The sequence below is a fragment of the Hemitrygon akajei genome, chromosome 13 (genome assembly GCF_048418815.1).
Source record: "Hemitrygon akajei chromosome 13, sHemAka1.3, whole genome shotgun sequence".
Classification (NCBI taxonomy): Eukaryota; Metazoa; Chordata; class Chondrichthyes; order Myliobatiformes; family Dasyatidae; genus Hemitrygon; species Hemitrygon akajei.
This window is the reverse complement of record NC_133136.1, coordinates 46,034,091-46,056,856: the sequence shown is the minus strand read 5'-3', so window position 1 is coordinate 46,056,856 and position 22,766 is coordinate 46,034,091. Positions and strand designations below refer to the sequence as shown.

Here is a 22,766-nt window from a genome sequence, read left to right as displayed (position 1 = left end):
CATATATTGGACTTGACGTGTTCACGGCAAGTTTGTATGAAATCTTGCAGTTTACAAGTTACTGGACTACTCTTCACTGAATGGTACTGCTGATAATTTCTGCATGTCTCATTATTTGGAACTCTTAGTCCTTACAACATATAAGATACTTGCACTAATTCTGTAAGATATTAATGATGGGTTATATAATGTTTTGCTTAGTTTAGCAACGCTGCTTTTCCCCCCAGAAAGTACTTGATAACTGCTTCCCTTTAGTTTAGATGGAATATTTTTTTATTTATATTTTAGTGGTACTTTGTCACGTCCTTTTTTTTCCTTCCACGCCTGTTTCCTGGATCTTTTCATCTTGTGATTTCAAAGAGGAATTCCTTTCTTACCTTGAACATTATCAGCTAACGGTTCCTGTCCGAGTGGACCATAACGGAGATGACCTGAACGACAATGAGAAAAACTATAGGCATTCAAGGCGAAGGAGAAGTTCGGATGTTACACCCCGAGATCCAGCCGATTCTAAGTTATTTTACAGACTGTCTGCCTATGGAAAGCACTTTCATTTAAACTTAAGTTTAAACACTAATTTAATCTCCAGACATTTTATCGTAGAATATTGGGGAAATCATGGTCCAGAATGGAAACACGATTTTATTGATAACTGCTATTACGTGGGATATGTAAAGCATGAGCACAGCACTACAAAAGTGGCTGTAAGCAACTGTAATGGTCTGGTGAGTAGAACATTAATCTTGGTTTTCCAGTATGAGAAGCTGTTTTGATCATTTGGACACTTTGCTTCGTAAAGTATAAATTATTATCAGTTTCAGACAGGAATTTTAGCTGCACTGATGGAATTGTTGCAGAAGAGGAAACGAGCAGCTGCCCCGCTGCAGGATGCACATGGCTAATTTGCATATGATCCACCGCTGTAGGAAGGGTGGCCAGATCTTAAAGAGGCAGGTCCCTTTCACTGGCCTCTGCAGACTGAATGTTATTCAGAAGCAAGTAGAAATTCCGAAACTCCTGCGTAGCGTTTCAAAGTCCAAACTTCTGAAAAAAGGTTCAATGCAGATTCGGTAGTTTAATTAAACAACATATTTCTTGTCGATATTGTAAGAAGAGCATGATTTGGAAGATTGATCAGATCCTTTTTTCATGTTTGCCGGTGATTTGTATCTTACCATAACATATGGCCACTGCAAGGGAATAATAGGCCTCTACCAGCTTATAATGAATATAAACCCGGTTTGCTCCGTAGATAGTTGCTTTTGCTTAATATGTCATTGGTTTTGAATTTGGTGTGTATCTAAATCACTACTGTGGATGCTTAGTTCAAAGTTCAAAAATAATTGAAATCAGAATTGAGTCTATTTTCGGAGGAATAGAGAATAGATAACAATCAAAGCTTTGCTGTGTAACCGTTCAGCAAAATGTTCAAGCACTTTAAGTAGCAAGATAAATAGAAAAAATACCCATTTGAAAGCAATGTGCTGAAAAAAAAACGGAGCTTTGAATTGTTCAGGTTATCATTTTACAATTTTTAATTTTTTGGATAATCTTCCTAAATATTTGCTGCAAGCAGATTGTTAACAATCTCATTATTCTATTCAAGCTTTAGTGATGACTTTTCTTAAAATGCAGGTTTAAAATTTGGAAAATACATTATCCACATTTCAGAAGTCTGTATTCTGAAATTTTCGGGAAGATGTTTATGGCCTATTTAAAAATGATGATATGCTCTTTATGTTATTATGATAATTTGTTTTGTTTTCCCAAGCATGGTGTTATTGTAACAGAAGAGGATCAGTATTTCATTGAGCCATTACAGAATATATCTAAGGACAATAACAGTGACCATAAATATGGCGAAGGCCACCCTCATGTTGTTTACAAGCGTTCCTCCATTCGACAAAGACACCAGACCAACATGTCAAACTGCGGAGTTCTAGGTAATTTACTTGATATTGTTGACAATATAAAGTGTAAGCAATTGTGAAATGAGTAACCAGCGGATAGGTTTAGGATGTTGCATAAATAAGGAACACGTGAGAGTTATTGTTAATTTCTAATGCTGTGCAAATAGCTTTCATTCACTGTGACAATATTTTCACTGTTTTGATATTTTGGATTATAATGTAGTGTATTTTAATGTATTTGATACTGCTACAGTGAATTTTGTTGATCAAATGGCTTGTATGATATTCCTGGCCACGTGGTGCTGGAAGACCCTTAAAATAAATTAAAGATTTAATCACATGTTGTCAGGTAGACTGGATAGTACTACTCTCATCCATGCGATGGAAGTTTGTGAACTCAAGTCCTCACTTTTGATATTAAGTACTTGATATTTCCACCCTGGGATTAAGGCTCTGACTATCTATCCTATCTATGCCTCTTAGTTTTATATACTTCTATCAAGTTGCTCCTGAGCTTCTGACACTATGGAGAAAATAATCCCAGTTTGTCCAACCTCTCCTTAGTAGTTTATAGCCAGTTGATTTTGGCCCAGATTAACTGGCTGTCCCAATTAGCCAAAGTTTCATGGAAATATTTTAAAAAGGTATAAAAAGACACAAATTAAGTTTAACTGAGTAACAAATTATGCATTTAAATGAAATACAGACCAAATTAGAGCACTACCAATACTACGGTGTATTAGTTTCTAATATTCATAATTGGAGGGATTAATCCAGTTTTTTTTTGATCGGCTGTAAATGAACAAAATCACCTGGGGTAGTTTTTCGGTTAGTGTCAAATCTGTTCATGGCATTTTGGCGAAATCTTTTAAAGTCAATATAAAAAACAAAATTATCTAAAATCACTGCTTTTTGAATCAGTGTCCATCAGCCCAAAAGGATAACATAACACTACCACAGAACTGACACTATTTAGCACAGTGTACTGTCTGATTGCCACGCAAATGCACACGACTGGTGGTAGAAACTGTTCTGCAACAGTCTCTCATCCCAATAAATGGAATAGTGTCCCAAACAAATGAAGGGAAGCTTGGCTATTTTCTTGATTTGATTTTGTTCTTTAAGAGTTGTCCCAAATAAGTTGCTGCCCAGATTAACTGATGGATCAGTTAACCAAAAACCACTGTATATAAAAGTTGATTGCTTTGGATATTGCAGTGGTAGCTGAATTTTAAATGTATTATTGACTGTAAATTGCTTGGCTATATTCTGAGGTAGGGAAAATGTTTTTAATCAAAGATTTTTTTATCAAGGATCTTTATTTTGCAGTCTCTGCAGTACAGCTGGAACTTGGTTTTAACATTTTTAGCAAATTGTTAATTGTTTATCATTGAATAATTGAAATATTTATTCTACAAGGAGATACCTAAATATCCTGAATGATTTGTGGAAGATCATGGCTTCTCCATAGGTTTTATTTAATCTTTGGAGAGGATCCTAATATGGGCAAATGTGATTAGTGGAGAAGAGCAAAGAGCTTAACGTCTGTATGGTGGGTCGCAAGGACCGTTTCTGTGTTGTACAACTCTATGACCCTCAGATACTAGGGTGCAATCTAGCACTCATGGTCAAACAGGTCTGCAAATTAAGGGACTGATTGCAAGTTCAGTTAATCTACAGATTCAGAGTTCATTGCAACCAGCAGGTACAGCAGGAGTATGGCAGCCAGGTGTAATCTGATTGGTGACAGATTTTTTATTGACATGATAGAAGTTTTATTATTATGAAGAGGTTTATAAAGTTCCTTCATAATAATACCTTTTAGAAGAAGATAATAATAAATGGCGCTTACATGCACTGTGTGCACACGCCCACATGAAAATGAAACTACTCATTCAGTATTTAAAGATAGAGACAGATTAGTACTTCAGAGAGAATTCTATGACAAAATAAGATCAAGGTTGACACAACTTTCAGATAATGATTGATGTGGTGTGGATTTCCAGCACTGTTTCATCAAGTGTACAGTACTGTGCAAAAAGTTTTAGGTACATAGCTAGGGTGCCTAAGACTTTTGCACAATGCTGTAGTAAGTTTTTATGTATTGCATTGTACTGCTTCCACAAAAGAAAACAAATTTCATGGCATATGTGAGTGATGATAAACTTGATTCTGATATTGCTTTCTATTGTGGGCTGAGAGTGGGGAGGGGGGCAGAAAGAGGGTAATCATGGTTGGGAAAAGGGGAAGGGACAGGGGATCAGTAAACCAATCGTTTGGAATCAGATGACCTTGCTTGGTGTCTCAGGGCTGGGTGTGTCTGGACCCACGCTACCCCCTGCTCCGGCACTCTTTCTCTCCCACCTGTCCAACACCCCTCCTGCCGCGCTCCACCCTCGCTATTCCCAACAGCCTTTGCTCCCGCCAGATTTACAAACTGGCTCTTCTGAAATACAGGCAGACCTTTCAGCCAATTCATGTTCAGTATACTCCCAAAACCAGCAACAACATATTTAAAGAAACAGTGTTGCTTGGAATAAATGCTAGCTAGGGCACCAGGATAACTCTTGATTACAATGCTGAAGTTTGTAACCATTTGCTGGGGTTTCAACATGTAGCCAGTTGATGCCGAAGCAAAGAAAGGTACTGCCACTAAATAAGAATGGCTGAGAATACTTTCAGAATTAGTGAAATATGTTTTTTTAATATGTTGAGGCTATAAATTCAGAATCAGTTTGTATCCTGTTTTAAGTTGTTCTTTTAGACTGAGTGAAGAGAATGTCTGCTCACTCACCCCTGTACATCGTATGATATGTCTTATAATTGGCATCGCGGTATAGGATTAGGGCGAGTTGCTTACCTAACAGATGAATTATGTGCTTGGTGCTTAATAGAAAAAGGATAAAACCAAGAATTTCAAAAGCTATTTTGAAAAGACTGTGGAAACCTTAGCTTGAGCTTATAAAATGTGCAGTGATCCTCAAAGTATTGGCGGTGGTGCAGGGCAGTTGCAAGACAAATTCATTGGGACTAAAAGTGTTACATGAAAAAAACAGACTGTATAGGCTATGTTTGTAATGCTTCATTGTGCAAAATAGTAGGATGATCCAATTGAACTGGTAAAAAATTTGAAAGAACAAGAAATATAACCAGACTGTTTAAGTGTTGTGCCAGTGACTACCTAATCGCACAAAGTGCATTTGGAATCTGGAACTCTCCCCTGAGAACATTTTGAGATATAATTAATTTAATGTTTTAGAATTACGTTGATAGAAACAGGTTCTGTAAGAGTCTGGTTAATTGGGATACGTTGGTACCGGTACATTTTGGCCGAGTTAAGCGACTGCTCCGAAGTTGCGTGGAAATGATGCAAAAAGCCAAACTACTGTTTGAGTTACACATTATGTATTTAACTGAAATACAGACCAAATTAGACACTATTAATGCTACTATGGTACTAATTCCTAATGATTATCGATGGAGGAATCCATCCAGTGTATGCCACTGTGTTCTTTTGATTGACAGCAAATGAACACGATCAGTGCAGACACCGAGTGCAGATAATAGACTGCCTTTATTTCTTCCTGCAGGAGGTAGGGTTGTAATCTAACAATAAATTTCCTGGCATCATGTGCAGTCACTAGCTCAAGTTCAGAAGCACACACTTCTGACCGTATTTAAAAACAGTTCTCTCTACTTATGATGTAGTGTCTAAAAGCCTCTCAAGTGCACGTGTGGCTAGTTCGAAGCTGTTCAGCAACAGTCTCCTGCCCCAATTAAGTGGCTTAATGTCCCAAATTAATTAAATGAATCCTGGTATTTTCTCGATTAGTTTTTATAATTTAAGAGTTGTCCCAAAGAAGTGGTTGTCCTGATTAGCTGGTGGCTCAATTAACCCAATCCATTCTATTAAGAGATATGTAATCATGGGAGATCAATAGAGTTAGGCACAGATATCAGCCTTGGATCAATTGAACGATGGAAAAAGCTTGAGGAGTTGAATGATTTACTTTAAGTTTCTTAGTTCCAATTACCCTTGCATTTATTGAAACTGTTGAGTAGAGATATACGGCACCTGAGGTAAAACTCAACAATATGAGAAGGCTTTATCCTTCATTTTCACACTCAGAAATACATCACAATCCAGCTCCCAAGTTATTTTTGCTTCATTGAAAATTGAGACATGTTAGAATAATGCAACTTGATAAGGTACATGGTATGGACTGGACTATCATGAGTAAGAGATGACATTAATTTTAATGTAACACACACAAAATGCTGGTGGAATGCAGCAGGCCAGGCAGCATCTATAGAAGTACAGTCAACTTTTCGGGCCGAGACCCTTCGTCAGGACTAACTGAAAGAAGAGATAGTAAGAGATTTGAAAGTGGGAGGGGGAGGGGGAGACCCGAAGTGATAGGAGAAGACAGGAGGGGGAGGGATGAAGCTAAGAGCTGGGAAGTTGATTGGCAAAAGGGATATAAGGCTGGAGAAGGGGGAGTATCATAGGATGGAAGGCCTTGGAAGAAAGAAAGGGGGAGGGGAGCACCAGAGGAAGATGGAGAACAGGCAAGGAGCTATTGTGAGAGAGGGAGAGGGAGGGAGCGAGAGAGAGAGATCAGAAATATAAATAAATAAATAGATGGATAGATAGGGATGGGGTAAGAAGGGGAGGAGGGGCATTAACGGAAGTTGGAGAAATCAATGTTCATGTCATCAGGTTGGAGGCTACCCAAATGGAATATAAGGTGTTGTTCCTCCAACCTGAGTGTGGCTTCATCTCGACAGTAGAGGAGGCCATGGATTGACATATCAGAATGGGAATGGGATGTGGAATTAAAATGTGTGACCACTGGGCGATCCTGCTTCCTCTGGCAGACAGAGCGTAGGTGTTCAGCGTAACAGTCTCCCAGTCTGCGTCATGTCTCACCAATATATAAAAGGCCACACCGGGAGCACTGGACGCAGTATACCACACCAGCTGATTCACAGGTGAAGTGTCGCCTCAGCTGGAAGGACTGTCTGGGGCCCTGAATGGTGGTGAGGGAGGAAGTGTAAGGGCAGGTGTAGCACTTGTTCCGTTTACAAGGATAAGTGCCAGAAGGGAGTCCGCTTACAAGGATAATTTTAATGTGCCTTGATGAATTTGCAGTATTAGATAAAATATAGGAATGACCAAATACTGTCGGTTAACGTTTTCTCCCAGCACGCACAGACATCCATACACTCAAAATTTCACCTGCATACAGCGTGGAGAAGGGGTGGGTGTGGTGCTGGGTGTTGGAGGATGGGCAGGGGAAGGTATTGGGTTGACAAATGTGGAAGTTGTGGTTAACTCTCAGAGATTGATTTTTGCTTTTGAAACTAGTATTTTCATAGAGGGATCAAAATATTAAACAAACAAAAGCAATTTGTATATCACTGATATTGCTCAAATTGGTGAAACAGGCTCGACAGCTGGATTCTGTTACACATTTGGTAGAATTTTCAACAGTAGTGGTACAAAGCATATGGTATATGAACTGTCACACATGACTTTCTTGGAAAGGAAAATTGGGTGCAGTTTATAAGAAGGCAGAATTTGATATTCATTGTTTTATGCTCTTGCCTAGTTGAAAGTTTTTGTCCAATGTTATTCCCAGATGTTTCATCACAGAATATTTTATAACATGGCACTTGACCAGAGTGTACTAGTGTTATTGTGTTTGCATTTTAAAGGTTTGGCAGCCATATTTGAGGGTCTTTGTTCATTGTAACTCTTTAAAAAAATTCTTCCTTATGGGTATCTTGCTCAGTATTTCAAAAGCTATTCCCCACTCCCAACAGGAAACTTTCCCCAAGCTTGCAGCCCCCCAGTGAAATCAAACCTAGTTAATCCTTTTTGCAAACAACTTTGGTGAACACTGGAAACACCCGAAGTGGTGCATTTCCGTAAAGAAAGGAGAATAGTACTATCACAAAAACAATAGTAGTTCCATATTTGGATAAGGACAGTTTGTCCCTGGTCTGTGAGAGAAATTGTTGTAGCAAAATCCCCCTGCATTACTCTTATAAGAGACAAAACAGAAAAAAGTACTTTTTGCTAAGGCATTAGGGTAAGTTGAGGCCTGTTGGTACTCTCTCCAAGTTGATTAGGCCTTACAGACTTGCCTGCTTCACTTTCCTTTCTTGGCTGATTGGCAAAATGGATATTGGAGCCAGAGAAAGTGGAAGAGCTTCTGATTTCTGCCTTCTTGCACTTTACTAATATGATGCTGGGAAGTGAAACCTGTGCTGGCTAAGTTCCTTGCACCACCTCATTTTGAGTGAGTGTGCCACAGTAAAATTTCTTGCCAAATTTTCCACTACTCTATTATCTGATTTCAGTTATTGGGGAAGATTGAGATTTCTGGATGATAAAAGACTTATTTTAATTATTACTATTATGGCAATTAGATAGTGTATCAGCGAGGGACTTATAAATTAATTACAGCAATCACTCTAAATCAATTAATAGCAAACATTGACATGGGACTTTATTTACAATGTAGAGCTTCAGAGACCATAAACTACATAACTTACTTGCCACATTCATGCACGCTGTACCTGTTATATGTCCTATTCCATTCTGACAAAGTGTTCCCTCAGACCCCGTGGGAGACAAGTGCAGAAATTGCTGGGTCCCATACAATGATATTTAAACCATTGTTAGCGACAGATGAGGTACCAGAGGATTAGAGAGTAGCTAATGTTGTTCTGCTGTTTAAGAAAGGCTCTAAAAATAACCCTGGAAATTATAAGCCAGTGAGCCTCACATCAGTAGTGGGAAAGATATTACACGGTATTCCAATATAAGTATTTGGCTAGACATGGACTGATTAAGGATAGACTACCTGGCTTCATGAGTGGTAGGTCATGTCTAACCAATCTTATAGAGTTTTTCAAGGAAATTACCAGGAAAGTTGATGATGCAAGGTAGTGGATGTTGTCTACATGGACTTTTCTTTGACTGGAAGCCTGTGACTGGTGGAGTCTGGCGGGGATCATTGCTGGGTATGTTGTTGCTTGTCATCTGTATCAACGATCCGGATGATAATTTGGTTAACTGGATCAGCTAATTTGTGGATGACACCTAGATTGGGGATGTAGTGGACAGCAAAGAAGCTACCATGGCTTGCGAAGGGATCTTCATCAGCTGGAAAAACGGCTGCAAAATGGCAGATGGAATTTAATGCAGACAAGTGCGAGGTGTTGCACTTTGATAGGACCAAGTGAACGGTAGGGCACTGAGGAATGCAGTAGAACAAAGGGATCTGAGAATACAGGTACATAATTCAAAGTGGTGTCACAGGTAGATAGGGTCGTAAAGAAAGCTTGTGGCACATTGGCCTTCATAAATCAAAGTACTGAGTACAAGAGTTGGGATTTTATATTGAAGTTGTATAAAACATTGTTAAGGCCTAATTTGGAGTATTGTGTGCAATTTTGGTTATCTACCTATAAGAAAGATGTAAACAAGGTTAGAAGAGTACAGAGAAAATTATAAGGATGTTGCAGGATCTGAGTTATAAGGAAAGAATGAATAGGTTAGGACTTTATTCCTTGGAAGGTAGGAGATTGAGAGGATATTTGATAGAGGTATACAAAATTATGAGGGGTATAGATAAGGTAAATGCAAGCAGGCTTTTTAAGGGTGAAAGGTGAAAAGTTTAGGGGGGACATGAGGGGAAACTTCACTCAGGGCTGTGAAAGTGTGAAAAAGTGGTGCATGTGAGCTCAATTTCAACAGTTAGAAGTTTGGTTAGGTACATGAATGATAGGGGTATGGAGGGCTATGGTCCAGGTGCAAGCCGATGTGAGTTGGCAGTTGAAATGGTTTGTCTTGGGCTAGCTGGGCTGAGGGGCCTGTTTCTGTGCTGTACTTTTCTATGGCTTTATGATTCTAAATAGTACATATCCCAAATTATTATTGTTGGAAGGAAATGTAGCGATTAAACTTTGGAAGTAATATGTTAAAGAACTGTTACATAGCAGATAATTTTCCATTATTGTTGAGTATTTACCATTATGTATTAATTTAAAATTATGTTTTTCCTTTGTAAATAATACATATTTTTCAGTATAATTGGGTAGAAAACCTTTACTACCCATTTCTAAGTCCTTCCCCTGATTCACAAACAAGACTGTCCTGGTATGACCAGTGTTTTCACCTGTTCTAGCCTCATTGAAATTTTCTCATACCTTGATTCTATCTTGTTCTTACCCCAGCTCCCAGTCCCATTGTCCAGTCTATTCCTACCTTCATCTAGGACACCTCACGTACTCTTGATTTTTTTTTTAACAACTTTCAGTTTTCTGATTCCCCCACCCCACTGTCTCATCTTCACCATGTGTATCCATCCTCCATCAGGAAGCCTTTAGGGCTCTCTGTTTCTTTCAAGAACACATATATAACCAGTTCCCCTCTATTAACACACCCTCCATATGGCAGAAGGTATGATTATCCTGAACAACTTCCCTTTTGATTCCTTTCATTTTCTACAAATCAAGGGTATAGCCATGACTACTCACATGGGCCCTAGTTGCACCTCCTTTTTTACTGGCCACTTGGAGCAGCCTTTGTTCCAACATGCTCTGTCAGCGTGCTCCAACTCGGTCTGCTGTATGCATGGCTGTAATTGTGCTGCCTCATACGCCCATGTAGAACACATCAATTTCATCAAATTCACCACCAACTCCCTCTTTCCTCAAATTCATTTGGTATATTCCCAACAGCTCTCCCACTTCTTGTTTTCTCTGTCACCTCAGAGACAGACTATCCACTAACATATTCTACAAACTCACTGACTGCCACCTTTTCTTGAGTAAGGATGCCATTCATCTCTGGTGTATCTGTTCTTGAGATGAGGCCTTCCACTCCAGGGCATCTGAGGAGCCCTGGATCATCTTCATTTATTACAGTTCTGCTCTGAGCCCAGACAGAACAGGGATAGAGTTCCCTCGGTCACTACATTCAACCCCATCACCCTACACATCGAGCACATCACTCTTTGACAGTCCCACCACTATCCATGCCCTCATCTTCCCACTCTTGTCTGCAGGGATCATCCTGTATGTGATTCTCTGGGTTGCTCATCCCTGCCCACCCAGCCTTCCCTCTCATGAGCTATTTCTGCTGCAATTGTGGTAGGCGTAACACCTATCCTGACACTTCCACCCTCACTACACTTCAGGGTCGTTACCAGCCCTAGCAGGTGAGGCAGACATTCACATGCACTTTTCCAACCTTGTTTATCACATTCAGTACTTTTGATATGCTCATCTATGTCAGTGTGACCAAACACGGATAGGCATCTGCTTACCAAGCACTCTGTCCACCAGAGATGCCTGAAGCTCCTGTTGCTAGCCATTTTAATTTCGTTCCCAGTTGCACCACTGACCTATCTATCCTCAGCCTCCTCCACTGTCAGTTTGAGGCTGAATGCAAACTGAAGAATACCACTTGGACTCAGACTTAGTAGCATGAACATTGAATTCATCAGTTTCAGGTAACCTGCTCCTCCCTGTCCCGTTTCTGTCTACTTCTGATCTACCCATTTTCTTCAATACACTCCCCATCTTGATCCCCTCCTGCACCCACTCCATCTACCTATCACCTACACACTCCTTCTACTGGGTCCCCTACCTCTACTGGTTCCTTCTTGCCACTCCACTTCCCTTATTTGGTTCTTGCTCCCCTCTGCTTTCCTATCAGATTCCATCATCTGGAACCCCTTATTTGCCTTCACATATCACATCTCAAGCTCTTGCTTTTCCACTTCCCTCCTCACCTGGATCTGCCCGTCACTTACCAGCTCTTGATCCACACCTTCTGTTACCCTATCTTTCAGTGTCGATAAAGGGTCAACTGAAATGTCAGTGTCCATTGCCTTCCATAGATGCAGCTGAACTGCTGAGTTCTTCTACAATTGTTTTTTTTTGCTTAGAGCTCTCCCATGTTTAGTTTCTGTAAATTCATGTTAAGTTATCATCTCATAGCTGTTTCTGCGTGCAAGAGCACAGAACAAGAAAAACCCAGTTCATCAGACACATTCCATCCACCTGAGAAAACTTCTGTATTTGGATTCTTCCCACTCCAGAGGATGTACTTGTTCAAATTTATTGTCCTAATCGTAATACCCAGGGCATAAGTGCCAAGAAAATTTGCTTTTTGGAGCAGCAGCACAATACATTACAAACCTGACAAAAATAAATAATATAAACTTCAATTAACATTAATGATACATGAATTACCCAACAAGTTAAACCAAAATTGACTGAATGACATTAGTGCAAGTTCAGGGAAATATAGTCTGAGGTAGAACTAAGGTTTTTCAGATTGGTTCGAGAACTTGATGACAGTGGGGAAGAAGTCGCTAAAGTTCTTTTGAACAGATAAACCAAGCTAAGTAACAAGATAGCCAAGTCAAGTCAAGTCTGATGGCTTGGGGAAAGAAACTGTTACATAGTCTGGCCGTGAGAGCCCGAATGCTTCGGAGCCTTTTCCCAGACGGCAGGGAGTTTGTATGAGGGGTGTGTGGGGTCCTTCATAATGCTGCTTGCTTTGCGGATGCAGCGTGTGGTGTAAATGTCTGTAATGGCGGGAAGAGAGACCCCGATGATGATCTCAGCTGACCTCACTATCAGCTACAGGGTCTTGTGATCTGAGATGGTGCAATTTCTGAACCAGGCAGTGATGCAGCTGCTCAGGATGCTCTCAATACAACCCCTGTAGAATGAGATGAGGATGTGGGGTGGGAGATGGACTTTCCACAGCCTTCACAGAAAGTAGAGATGCTGCTGGGCTTTCTTTGCTATGGAGCTGGTGTTGAGGGACCAGGTGAGATTCTCTGCCAGGTGAACTCCCAAGAAATTTGGTGCTCTTAACGATCTCTACTGAGGAGCCGTCGATGTTCAGCGGGGAGTGGTCGCTCCGTGCCCTCCTGAAGTCAGCAACCATCTCTTTCGTTTTGTTCACATTTAGAGACAGGTAGTTGGCTCTGCACCAGTCTGTTAGCCGCTGCACTTCCTCTCTGTATGCCAACTCGTCATTCTTGCTGATGAGACCCACCATAATCATGTCATCGGCGAACTTGATGATATGGTTCGAGCTGTGTGTTGCAGCACAGTCGTGGGTCAGCAGAGTGAACAGCAGTGGACTGAGCACGCAACCCTGGGGAGCCCCCATGTTCAGTGTGATGGTGTTGGAGATGCTGCTCCCGATCCGGACTGACTGAGGTCTCCCAGTCAAGAAGTCTAGGATCCAGTTGCAGAGGGAGGTGTTCAGTCCCAGTAAGATCAGCTTTCCAATCAGTTTTTGAGGGATGATTGATATTAGATAACCAGCTAATATAATAGCATTTCCATGGTATGCAATGTTATTTCTGATATTCAGCTCATGAGTTAAATGATTTTGAAGCACAATATGAGTACCCTTTGATGTCACTGTAATAATTATCTCACTTGGATTCTTTTTTTTGTATGCATATGTTTAAAATAGGAAGCTCTTTGGAAATTCAGATGTGTCATTTTGTTTTAGGCTAGAGTTATGAAGGGTTCTGCTTGCTGTGTCTCACCTGGGACTGCTTCATTATCCTTTGTAAAGAATTGGATGAAGTATGTTAATTTGTGGTTCCATTTTAATTAAAGAGGTAATCTGGATCTGTGTGGAAGGTGTGTATGTTTCCTAGAAAGTGTTTCAAGCTACTTAGTGCCTGCCGAGTTCCAGGTAAAGTCTCTACATCACTTTACGTTGCTAACATATGTTCCACAGATTTTTCAGTTACACTTTTGGCTGGTAAGCTCATATTCTGGCATTGTGGGGATAAGTGTGGTGGAAGTGATGGTGATGGGGTGAGGGTGTAATGGAAGTGATGGTGGAAAGGGAGGGAAGTACTGATAGATTTGTGGAGAAGGAAATGGAAAATGCTGTGAATTTTCTAATCAGTACCTTTGGTGTTGCCTTTTAGTGTCCTATTCTTTTTATGTTAAATTATGTATTTTCCTTTTTTATTTTGTATGTCTGTACTTGCACTTTCATGGGGCTAATGAGTTAGATCTTTCTGTACAGTGCTGTCTGTAGTCACTGTGTGATTGTACTCACCTGGCTCAATGTAGAGAGTTTTTCTTGCTGGTCCTCATACTCTGCCCAGGAATTCCCGTGGATACACTATGCATGTGCTGGAATATCCAGATGAAAGTCTTGACCTGAAAAATCATCTGTCCATTTCCCTCCGTAGATGTTGCCTGACCCACTGAGTTCCTCCTACACTTGTGTTGTTCCAAGAATTCCTTTGATGGTCTCTGATTGAGGACAAAACTAAAAGGCAAAGCTATCAAGTTTGTTAACAGCTTTAATATACATCCTATCATTGAGCGATATTTAAAGTTAACTATTAAAAATAAATTTTTGAAAAAGATAATTGAAAATGTTTGCAGACATTAAATTTAAAGTAAAATTTATTATCAGAGTACATGCATGTCACCACATACAATCCTGAGATTCTTTTTCTGCAGACATACTGAGCAAATCTATAGAACAGCAACTGTAAACGTGAGCAAGAGAAAACAAATGGTGCAAATGCAGATGTAAATAAATAGCAATAAATAGCCCGCATAAAATAACAATGTAAAAGAGTCCTTAAATTAGTGAGGTTATCCTCTTTTGTTCAAGAGCTTGATGGTTGAGGGGTCGTAACTGTACGTGAACCTGGTGGTGCGAGTCCTGAGGCTCTTGTACCTTCTACCTCATGACAGCAGCAAAAAAAGAGCATGGGGTGATGAGGTTCTCAGATGACAGATGCTGCTTTTCAACCACAATGTTTCATGTAGATGTGCTCAATGGTTGGGAGTGTTTTACCCTCCTGATGTATTGGGCTGAGTCCACTTCCTTTTGTAGGAATTTCTGCTCAAAGGCGTTGGTGTTTCCATACCAGGCAAGTTTGCCAAGGTTTTTGATGACATGCTGAACTTCCACAAGCTCCTGATGAAGTAGAGGCACTGTTGTGCTTTCTTTGCAATTATATTTATATGTTGCATCCAGGACAGGCCCTCTGGAATGGTGACACACAGGAATTTAAAGTTACTGACCTCTCCCCCTCTGATCCTCTGATGATCATTGGCTCATGGACCTCTGGTTTCCCTCTCCTGAAGTCCACAATCAGTTCCTTGATCTTATGGAGATTGAGTGAGAGGTTGTTGTTATTACATCACTCAGCCAAGTTTTCAATTTCCCTCCTGTATGCAGATTCATCACCACCTTTGATATAGCCCACAACAGTGGTGTCATCAGTAAACGTGTATGGTGTTGGAGCTGTATTTAGCCACACAGTCATAGGCGTAACGCAAGTGGAGCAGGGGGCTAAGTACACATTCCTGTGCTGATGGAGGTTGTGGAAGCGATGTTTTTGCCAATCTTTCTGACTGGGGTCTACCAGTGAGGAAATCCAGGATCCAATTGCACCAAGTGGATATTGAAGCCCAGGACATGGAGTTCACTGATTAGTTTTGAGGGGATGATGGTGTTAAGTGCTGAGCTGTAATATAAACAAGAAGCATTTAAAATAATTTAAAGCATTAACCTAAAGTAAAGTAAATATTCAAAAAGCTAACCTTTCCCTTTGTATTCTAATTCACAGGCTTGGGTTCCCCACTGAAATCAGTTATATCTCCTATTCTGCACCTCGGTCCAATCTGGCATAGACCAGAAAGGCAGATTCCCCAGCAGTGTGGGGATTCCCAGAATGTGCATGTAGAGTCCAGTAATGGGTGTAGTGCCAGTATCATGTGCACTCAGTTTTTTCAAACTCTTGCAATAGGCAGTGTGCAAGTGGAAGCCTGGATCTCACTGAAAGGCAGCACTTGCATTTGGAATCAGTGATGTTTGTTGCCCAAATTCAGGCATTGATGAGATCATTATACCTGGTTGGTGTCAGTAAATATTGTCATGTCAGCATATGGTATTATAAATCTGAAATTTCAATAGAATAATTTTTGGAGGCAGTGTGCGAAGTGCTGATGTGACTATTGAATTGGATCTATTAATTGGGAGCAGATCTCCCTGCCTTCCACGGTTTTCCCTCAATGTGTTTGTTTCTGTAGTTTAAAAAAAAATCAGCCAAAGTGATCACCTCACACTTTTAGCATCGAATTGGATTTGCCATTTATAAACTTAGTCTGCTAACATGTCAAGCAACTATCTTTATTATTCTTTATGTGAACAGCAAACTTTGATATGATCTTTTTATTTAAATTTAAGGCTGTCCAGACCCATCATCATACCACTTAACACCTTGCTCCAATGTAAGCAACATTTACTAACACTTTGTTTCCTGGCTATTTACCAACTTTCCATCCATACCATTGCAAATTCTCTAATCCTGAACTGGGAGATAATCTTTTATACAAAAAAATTGTGCCTTCTGAAAATTCTAGTACGTTATGCATAGCGTGTCCCCTTTGTTAACTCATTATAATGTGATGAATTTGAGAAACATGTCCAGTCTTTAGAAATTCCATGCAGCTTTTGTTTGATTTTCCCATTGGATTTCAAAAATCTCACCAAGTTTATCCCAGAGTCCAGATTCTAGAGTCCATTGAAAATGATTTGATCAGTTTAGAATTTTGAAAATAACAAGATGGATAGCGAGAATTATTTTTCACTATTGTCCAAAAAAAGGGAAATTGGTCTTAAATTTAGAGCCAGTGTGCCCAGGTTAAAAGCTGGGAGATGCAAGGGAAAGTTAAGTACTGCCCACAATAAAGCCAGTGGGTACTGACATGATTAATATTTGTGAATGTAAGATGGATATATTTTTGCACTAAAGATGTGCTGTTGAGCTGAATGAACTGATTTAAATCACGATTGATCTAACTGAATGGCTCAGTGCTCTGAATATACTACTGTTTTAAAGAAAATATGAATATTAAACTGATTTAAATAGATATATTCACATTGACTGTTTATATGGAAAACAATTATAAATATTGCAAGTGTTTTAACTTTTTAACCAGTCCTCTTAAATGGCATAAATTTAAAAATAGTTATTGTTAAAAAAATTTGGGAAATAATGAAGTTAGATCAGTTTTATTATGTTAATTTAGCAAGATGGATAGAACCCGTGTTTCAGTTTTAGTCATTAGGTTCAGGTTTCTGATCGAAATTTAAAGGCCTCTCACATTCACATTAAATCAATATTGATTGAAGCAAGGTACTAATAACAAACCCTGAATAGTTTGCATCTTCTCTTGAACTCCTTACACTATAAATTACCAAAAGAAGCCCTGCCAATTTAACACATTATATTATGAGGAACAATCACATTCTAAGTTTTTTTTATTGAACAGTTCCATATATAAAATATTGAAGCACTGTTGAAGGAACAAGACAACATTTCATTGCTGTAGAATTTAAAGATCTGGAGCAGTTTAAAAGACAGCCATAATATCTGCATGCTGTAGGAAGTTTATTTATCTAAGCTCTCTGAGCTCAGCAGGAGGGAGTCTCTGCAGCTGAGGAATTGCTGCTAGAGGGGGGGCCAGGTAGAGCCATGAAACAATGCCAGACCCAAGGCTAACAACTTGGTAACAAAGTGAAAATTTGAATTGTCCAGTGTATTGGTACACAGTGCAGGAACAAGTTAAATAATAATATCAGGTGAAAAAAAGATAAGAGTCTGTCAAACATTTCAAGAATGCTTGAACAATGATCTGCCACTCTGCATGTGCTTCTGCCTTTGATGCGGAGGCTGTTGCCTAAGGGGCCTTAGGTGCTAGACTGGAGAGGCTTAAATCTTCCTACCATAACATCAGGGGTAGCATAAAACAGATGGTACTGATTCAGCATTCTGTTTGCAGCTATGTGTTCTTCCTCATTATGCAATGAAAAAAAACATTAGTTGGGGACAAAACCAGGCTGCTGGTTCACTATTGCCTGTTTTGTGTTAAATTTCACTCCCACAACCCAGTGAGTCTATCAAAGGACAGCTGCCGGGAGGTGACAGTCATCTGTGTCCTGAAGGACTCATATTTCAATCTGGGGCTCCCATGGCGGGTGGCCAAATGGGTGCTACGTCCTCCCAATTGCCATGGAGATCATTCAGTATATTTGTGTATTTAAAGTTCCCGTTCAATATCAAGTAAGTGCAATTTCCTGCACGTTCCCTTGATTTTAACATTGTAGCCACTCATAGTGCCAATGAAGAAGGATATGAAGAAACAGAAGGCTTATTTTGGATTCCAGACACCATCACCAACAGGAAGCTCTTTGGAAGTAATTTATAAACATAGGCTGCAATTAAATAAACAGAAACGGTGTGACTTAAAATGAAATTTATAGTAGAATTCCTGTTACTTGTACTGAAGTCATTGTATATGGTGACATTGTTCTGAGAGAAGTGTGAATGTTGCCTTAATATTCTAGTATACAATTGTGTAAAGAGTCAGTACATGGTGGAGAGGAGGGGGTACGGTCATGTTATGCAGACAGTAGGTAGTAAAGATGAAGTACTCTTTGTGAAAGCTTCCTGTAGCCAATGATGATGTGTCCTACAAATCCAATTAAAGCTGTACTTCAGAATGTCTTTCTACCTGTTACTTTTATTTATTTTTCTTCCTCATTAATTTCTCTCCATTTATGTAAGAGTCATATCTAGTTAAAATTGCATTCCCTGTAGGGTATTAGTGAGCAACCATTAATTTTTTTCCCTGACAAAACAACCAGTTGTGTTTTTTCTATAAACTACAGATTATTCATTGAATCACACACCATTGTGGGATTTCATCTTGGGTTACTACATTGTTATTCTAAGCTTCTGGTTTACTAGGCAAGTAATTTAAGCTCTGATTCACCAAGGTTTCTCCCTTTGGGCTTCTGTGCTGAGGACTCATTGTAAAACATATTACAGCACACAACACACAAAATGCTGGAGGAACTCTGCAGGTCAGACAGCATCTATGGAAAAGAGTAAACTGTTGACTTTTCAGGCCAAGGTGCCTTCATCAGGATTGGAGAATAAAGATGAGAAGTCAGAGCAATGTTGGGAGGGGGAGGGTGAAATACGATATGGTAGATGATCGGTGAAACTGGGAGAGGGGGAAGGAATGAAGTAAAAAGCTGGGAAGTGGGTTGGTGATATGTGATTATGGTAGGGGTGTGATGCAGTCCTGATGAAGGGTCTTGGTCTGAAACATCGGCTGTTTACTCTTTTCATAGATGCTGACCTACTGAGCTCCTCCAGCATTTTGTATGGGTTGCTTGGATTTCCAACATCTGCAGATTTTCTCTTGTTTGTGATTGGACTACTACGCTGCAAAGTATTTTCCAGGGATGATTACCCTGAAGAAGTTTAAACCTTCCCTTTAGGAGTTCAGTGAAAAACTCTCTCACTGCTCCCCCTCTGATCTCTGCTGGTCTCCGACTCTTCAACCATGCGCTCACCCAGACCCACCACCACAGCCACGTATCACCAATCGACTTCCCAGCTCTTTACTTCACCCCTCCCCCTTTCCCGGTTTCACCTATCACCTACTACTTTGTATTTCTTCCTCCCCTTCCCCCGCCTTCTTACTCTGACTTCTCATCTTTTTCCTCCAGTCCTGCTGAAGGGTCTTGGCCTGAAATGTCGACTGTACTCTTTTCTATAGGTGCTGCCTGGTCTGCTGAGCTCTTCCAGCATTTTGGATATGTTACTTGGATTTCCAGCATCTGTAGATTTTCTCTTTTTCTGATAGCACACAATCACAATTTGGGATCTTATTAGAACTGTGTTGCAGAGCACCCCGCACTGATTCAGGGGCCTTCTGTTTTAATTTACATTTATTATACCTTTAACCTGCATACTCGTCATGAACAGTTCCCAGAGCAGGATCTCAGAATCAGGTGTAATATCACTGGCGTACATCATGAAATTTGTTGTCTTTGCAGCAGCATTACAATGCAATACATAATAATAAAAACTGTGAATTACAGTAAGTATGTATTAACGAGTTAAGTTAGAAGTGCAAAAATAAAAATATAGTGAGGTAGTGTTCATGGGTTGAATGTCCATTCAGAAATCAGATGGCAGAGGGTAAGAAGCTATTCTTGAGTCATTGAGTATGTGCCTTCAGGCTCCTGAACCTCCTCCCTGATGGTAGCAATGGGAACAGGGCACGTCCGGGTAAAGGGGGTCCTTAATGATGGATGCCGCCTCTTTGAGACATCACTCCTTGAAGATGTCCTGGAATCTACGGAGGTTTGTGCCGATGGAATTGACCAAATTTACAACTCTCTGCACCTTATTTCAATCCTGTGCAGTAGCTCCTATATACCAGACGGTGCTGCAGGCCAGTTAGAATGCTCTTCACAGTATATCTTTAGAAATATGCAAGACTCTTCAAACTCCATGAAATATAGTTGCTGTCGAGTCTTCTTTGTAGCTTCATTGATGTGTTGGGCCCAGGTTAGATCCTCAGAAATATTGACACCCAGGAACTTGAAATTGTTCACTCTTTCCACTCCTGATCCCTCAATGAGGACTGGTGCATGTTTCCTCGTCTTACCCTTTCTGAAGTCCACATCCAGTTTTTCAGTCTTACTGACGTTGAGTGCAAGGTTGTTGCTGCAACACCACTCGACCAGCTGATACATCATCGCCCTCCTGTATGCCATCTCATCACCATCTGAAATTCTGCCATCAATATAGATGGCATTTTTCCTATTGTAGTACAGCTGGTTTAAATATGAGTTGCATGCAGACAATAGAATGAACCGAGATGGTATTTACTAATCAAACACATTAGTGTAGGGAGTCACATGTAGGCTTGACCTTAAATGGTAGTTTATTTTTTGAAGAAAGAGAACATAGGACAGTACAGCAAAGGAACTAGCTGTTTGGCCTACAATATTGTGCCAAACTTAATTAGTACGGTAATTAAATGCCCGTCTAAACTAATCTTTTCTTCCTGTACAATGTCCTTATCCTTCCATTTCCTGCACACTCACATGCCTGTCTTGTATGCCCCTGCTGTATTTGCATCCATCACTACTCCAGATAGTGCAATCCAGCACCACCACACTAAAAATAGAACTTCTTGATCCATACATCTTATTTGAACTTACCTCCACTCACCTTAAGTGCATGCCTTCTGATAATCAGACATTTCAACTTTGGGAAAAAGATACTGTCTGAAAAAGGGTCTAGTACTTTCCCGGCGTATATGACAAATAAACTCTTCTTGGGCTTCCAGCTGGGTACAGGTATCGATTATAACCTACATTTTAATGAGAAACTCTGCCATCTTTATCAGGGATAATGCCTGGGCATATCTAGTCCAGTGATATATATAAATTACCACCAGACTAAATATGCCCAGGCATCATCACAGGTGCAGATGGCGGAGTTTGTCATTGAAACATCAATTACTTGTACCTGTATCCGGCTGGAACATCGATACCTGTACCTGACTGGAAGCCAGGAAGAGTTTATTCAAGATGCTGTCTGTCGACTCTATCTATGCCTCTCAATCTAATAGACCTATACCAGATCTCCCATCAGCCTCTGCCGCTCTACAGAAAACAACTCAAGTATGTCCAACTTTTTATGCTGTCTAAAAAAAGGCAGCATTCTGGTAAACCTCTTCTGCACCCTCTGCTAAGCCTCAACATCCTTCTATATTGAGGTGACAAAAACTGAACGCAATACTCCAGAGGTAACCTAACTAGTTTTATAAAGCTGCAATGTAACTTACTGATTCTTGAACTTGATTCCTTAACTAAAGGCATATCCACAACTAATCTGTATTCCACTGCATCATTTATTAATCTTCTGTCCTATCAACATTATTCTTTGGTATCATCTGCAAACTTACTAATCCACTGATCTTCATTTTCACCCAGGTTATTTTTGTATGTGGTCATAGGACATACTCTAGTTAGGGATCTGTACTATCAAATGCTGCCCTTTTCTATGGACAAGCCAATTCTGAATCCAAGCAGCCAATTTAACATGGATCTATGCATCTTAATCTAATGGATGAGCCTTCCAAGAGGGACCTTGTCAAGCTTCTATCCTCATCAATCACCTTCACCTCCTTGACAAACTCAGTCAAGTTAATAAGACTCGACTTGACCCACACAAAACCATACTGACTGTCTCCGATTAGACCAAGTTTTTCAACTGCTCATAAATCCTATCCTCAACAACGCTTTCCAATAACTTCCCTACCACTGCCCTGAAACTCAGTGGTTTATAGTTTGCAGGATTTTCTCATTTCTTGAATAATGGAACTACATTGGCTACTTGGCAATATCTGAGGACCTTACCTGTGGCCAGATAACATGTTAGTCAAGACCCCAAAAATCTCATCTCATGTCTCTAATTAACCTAGGGTATATCTCATCAGGTCCTGGGTACTTATCAATCTTATGTGTTTTAAGAAACCTCATACTATTTCCTTTATCTCAAAATGTCCTAGCAAATTAATGCTGTCCACACTGATTTCCCAATCCTCCACGCCCTTCACCTTGGTAAATATTGATACACAGTACTCATTTAGGACCTCACCAATGTCCTCTACCTCCAAGCACATATTCCCTCTTTTATCCTTGAGTGGTCATACCTGTTCCCTAGTTAGATTTTTGCTTTTGATGTTCAGAATACCTTGGGATTCTCTTTAATCCTCCTTGCCATGAACTGTCCTTGGCCCCTCCTGGCTTTCCTTTATACCCCCAAATTATTTTCTGGCTTTTTTTATAATCTTGAAGGGCTCTGTTTGACACTCGCCTCCTAAACTTTAAATATGTTTCCTTTCTTGAGTAAATTCATTACCTCTCTCAACATTCAAGCTTTCTTTACCTTG

The 22,766-nt window shown here is 40.0% G+C and overlaps 1 protein-coding gene across 1 annotated transcript in view; it reads left to right on the top strand.

Annotated features, from left to right (window-relative positions):
* Positions 1–22,766, top strand: part of adamts6 (ADAM metallopeptidase with thrombospondin type 1 motif, 6) — a 256,947-nt gene that overhangs the window by 6,709 nt on the left and 227,472 nt on the right. Inside the window, exons 3-4 of the mRNA XM_073064545.1 lie at positions 361–725; positions 1,772–1,943. Of these exons, the coding sequence (XP_072920646.1) occupies positions 361–725; positions 1,772–1,943 (537 nt within the window). The remainder of the gene's footprint in view (positions 1–360; positions 726–1,771; positions 1,944–22,766) is intronic.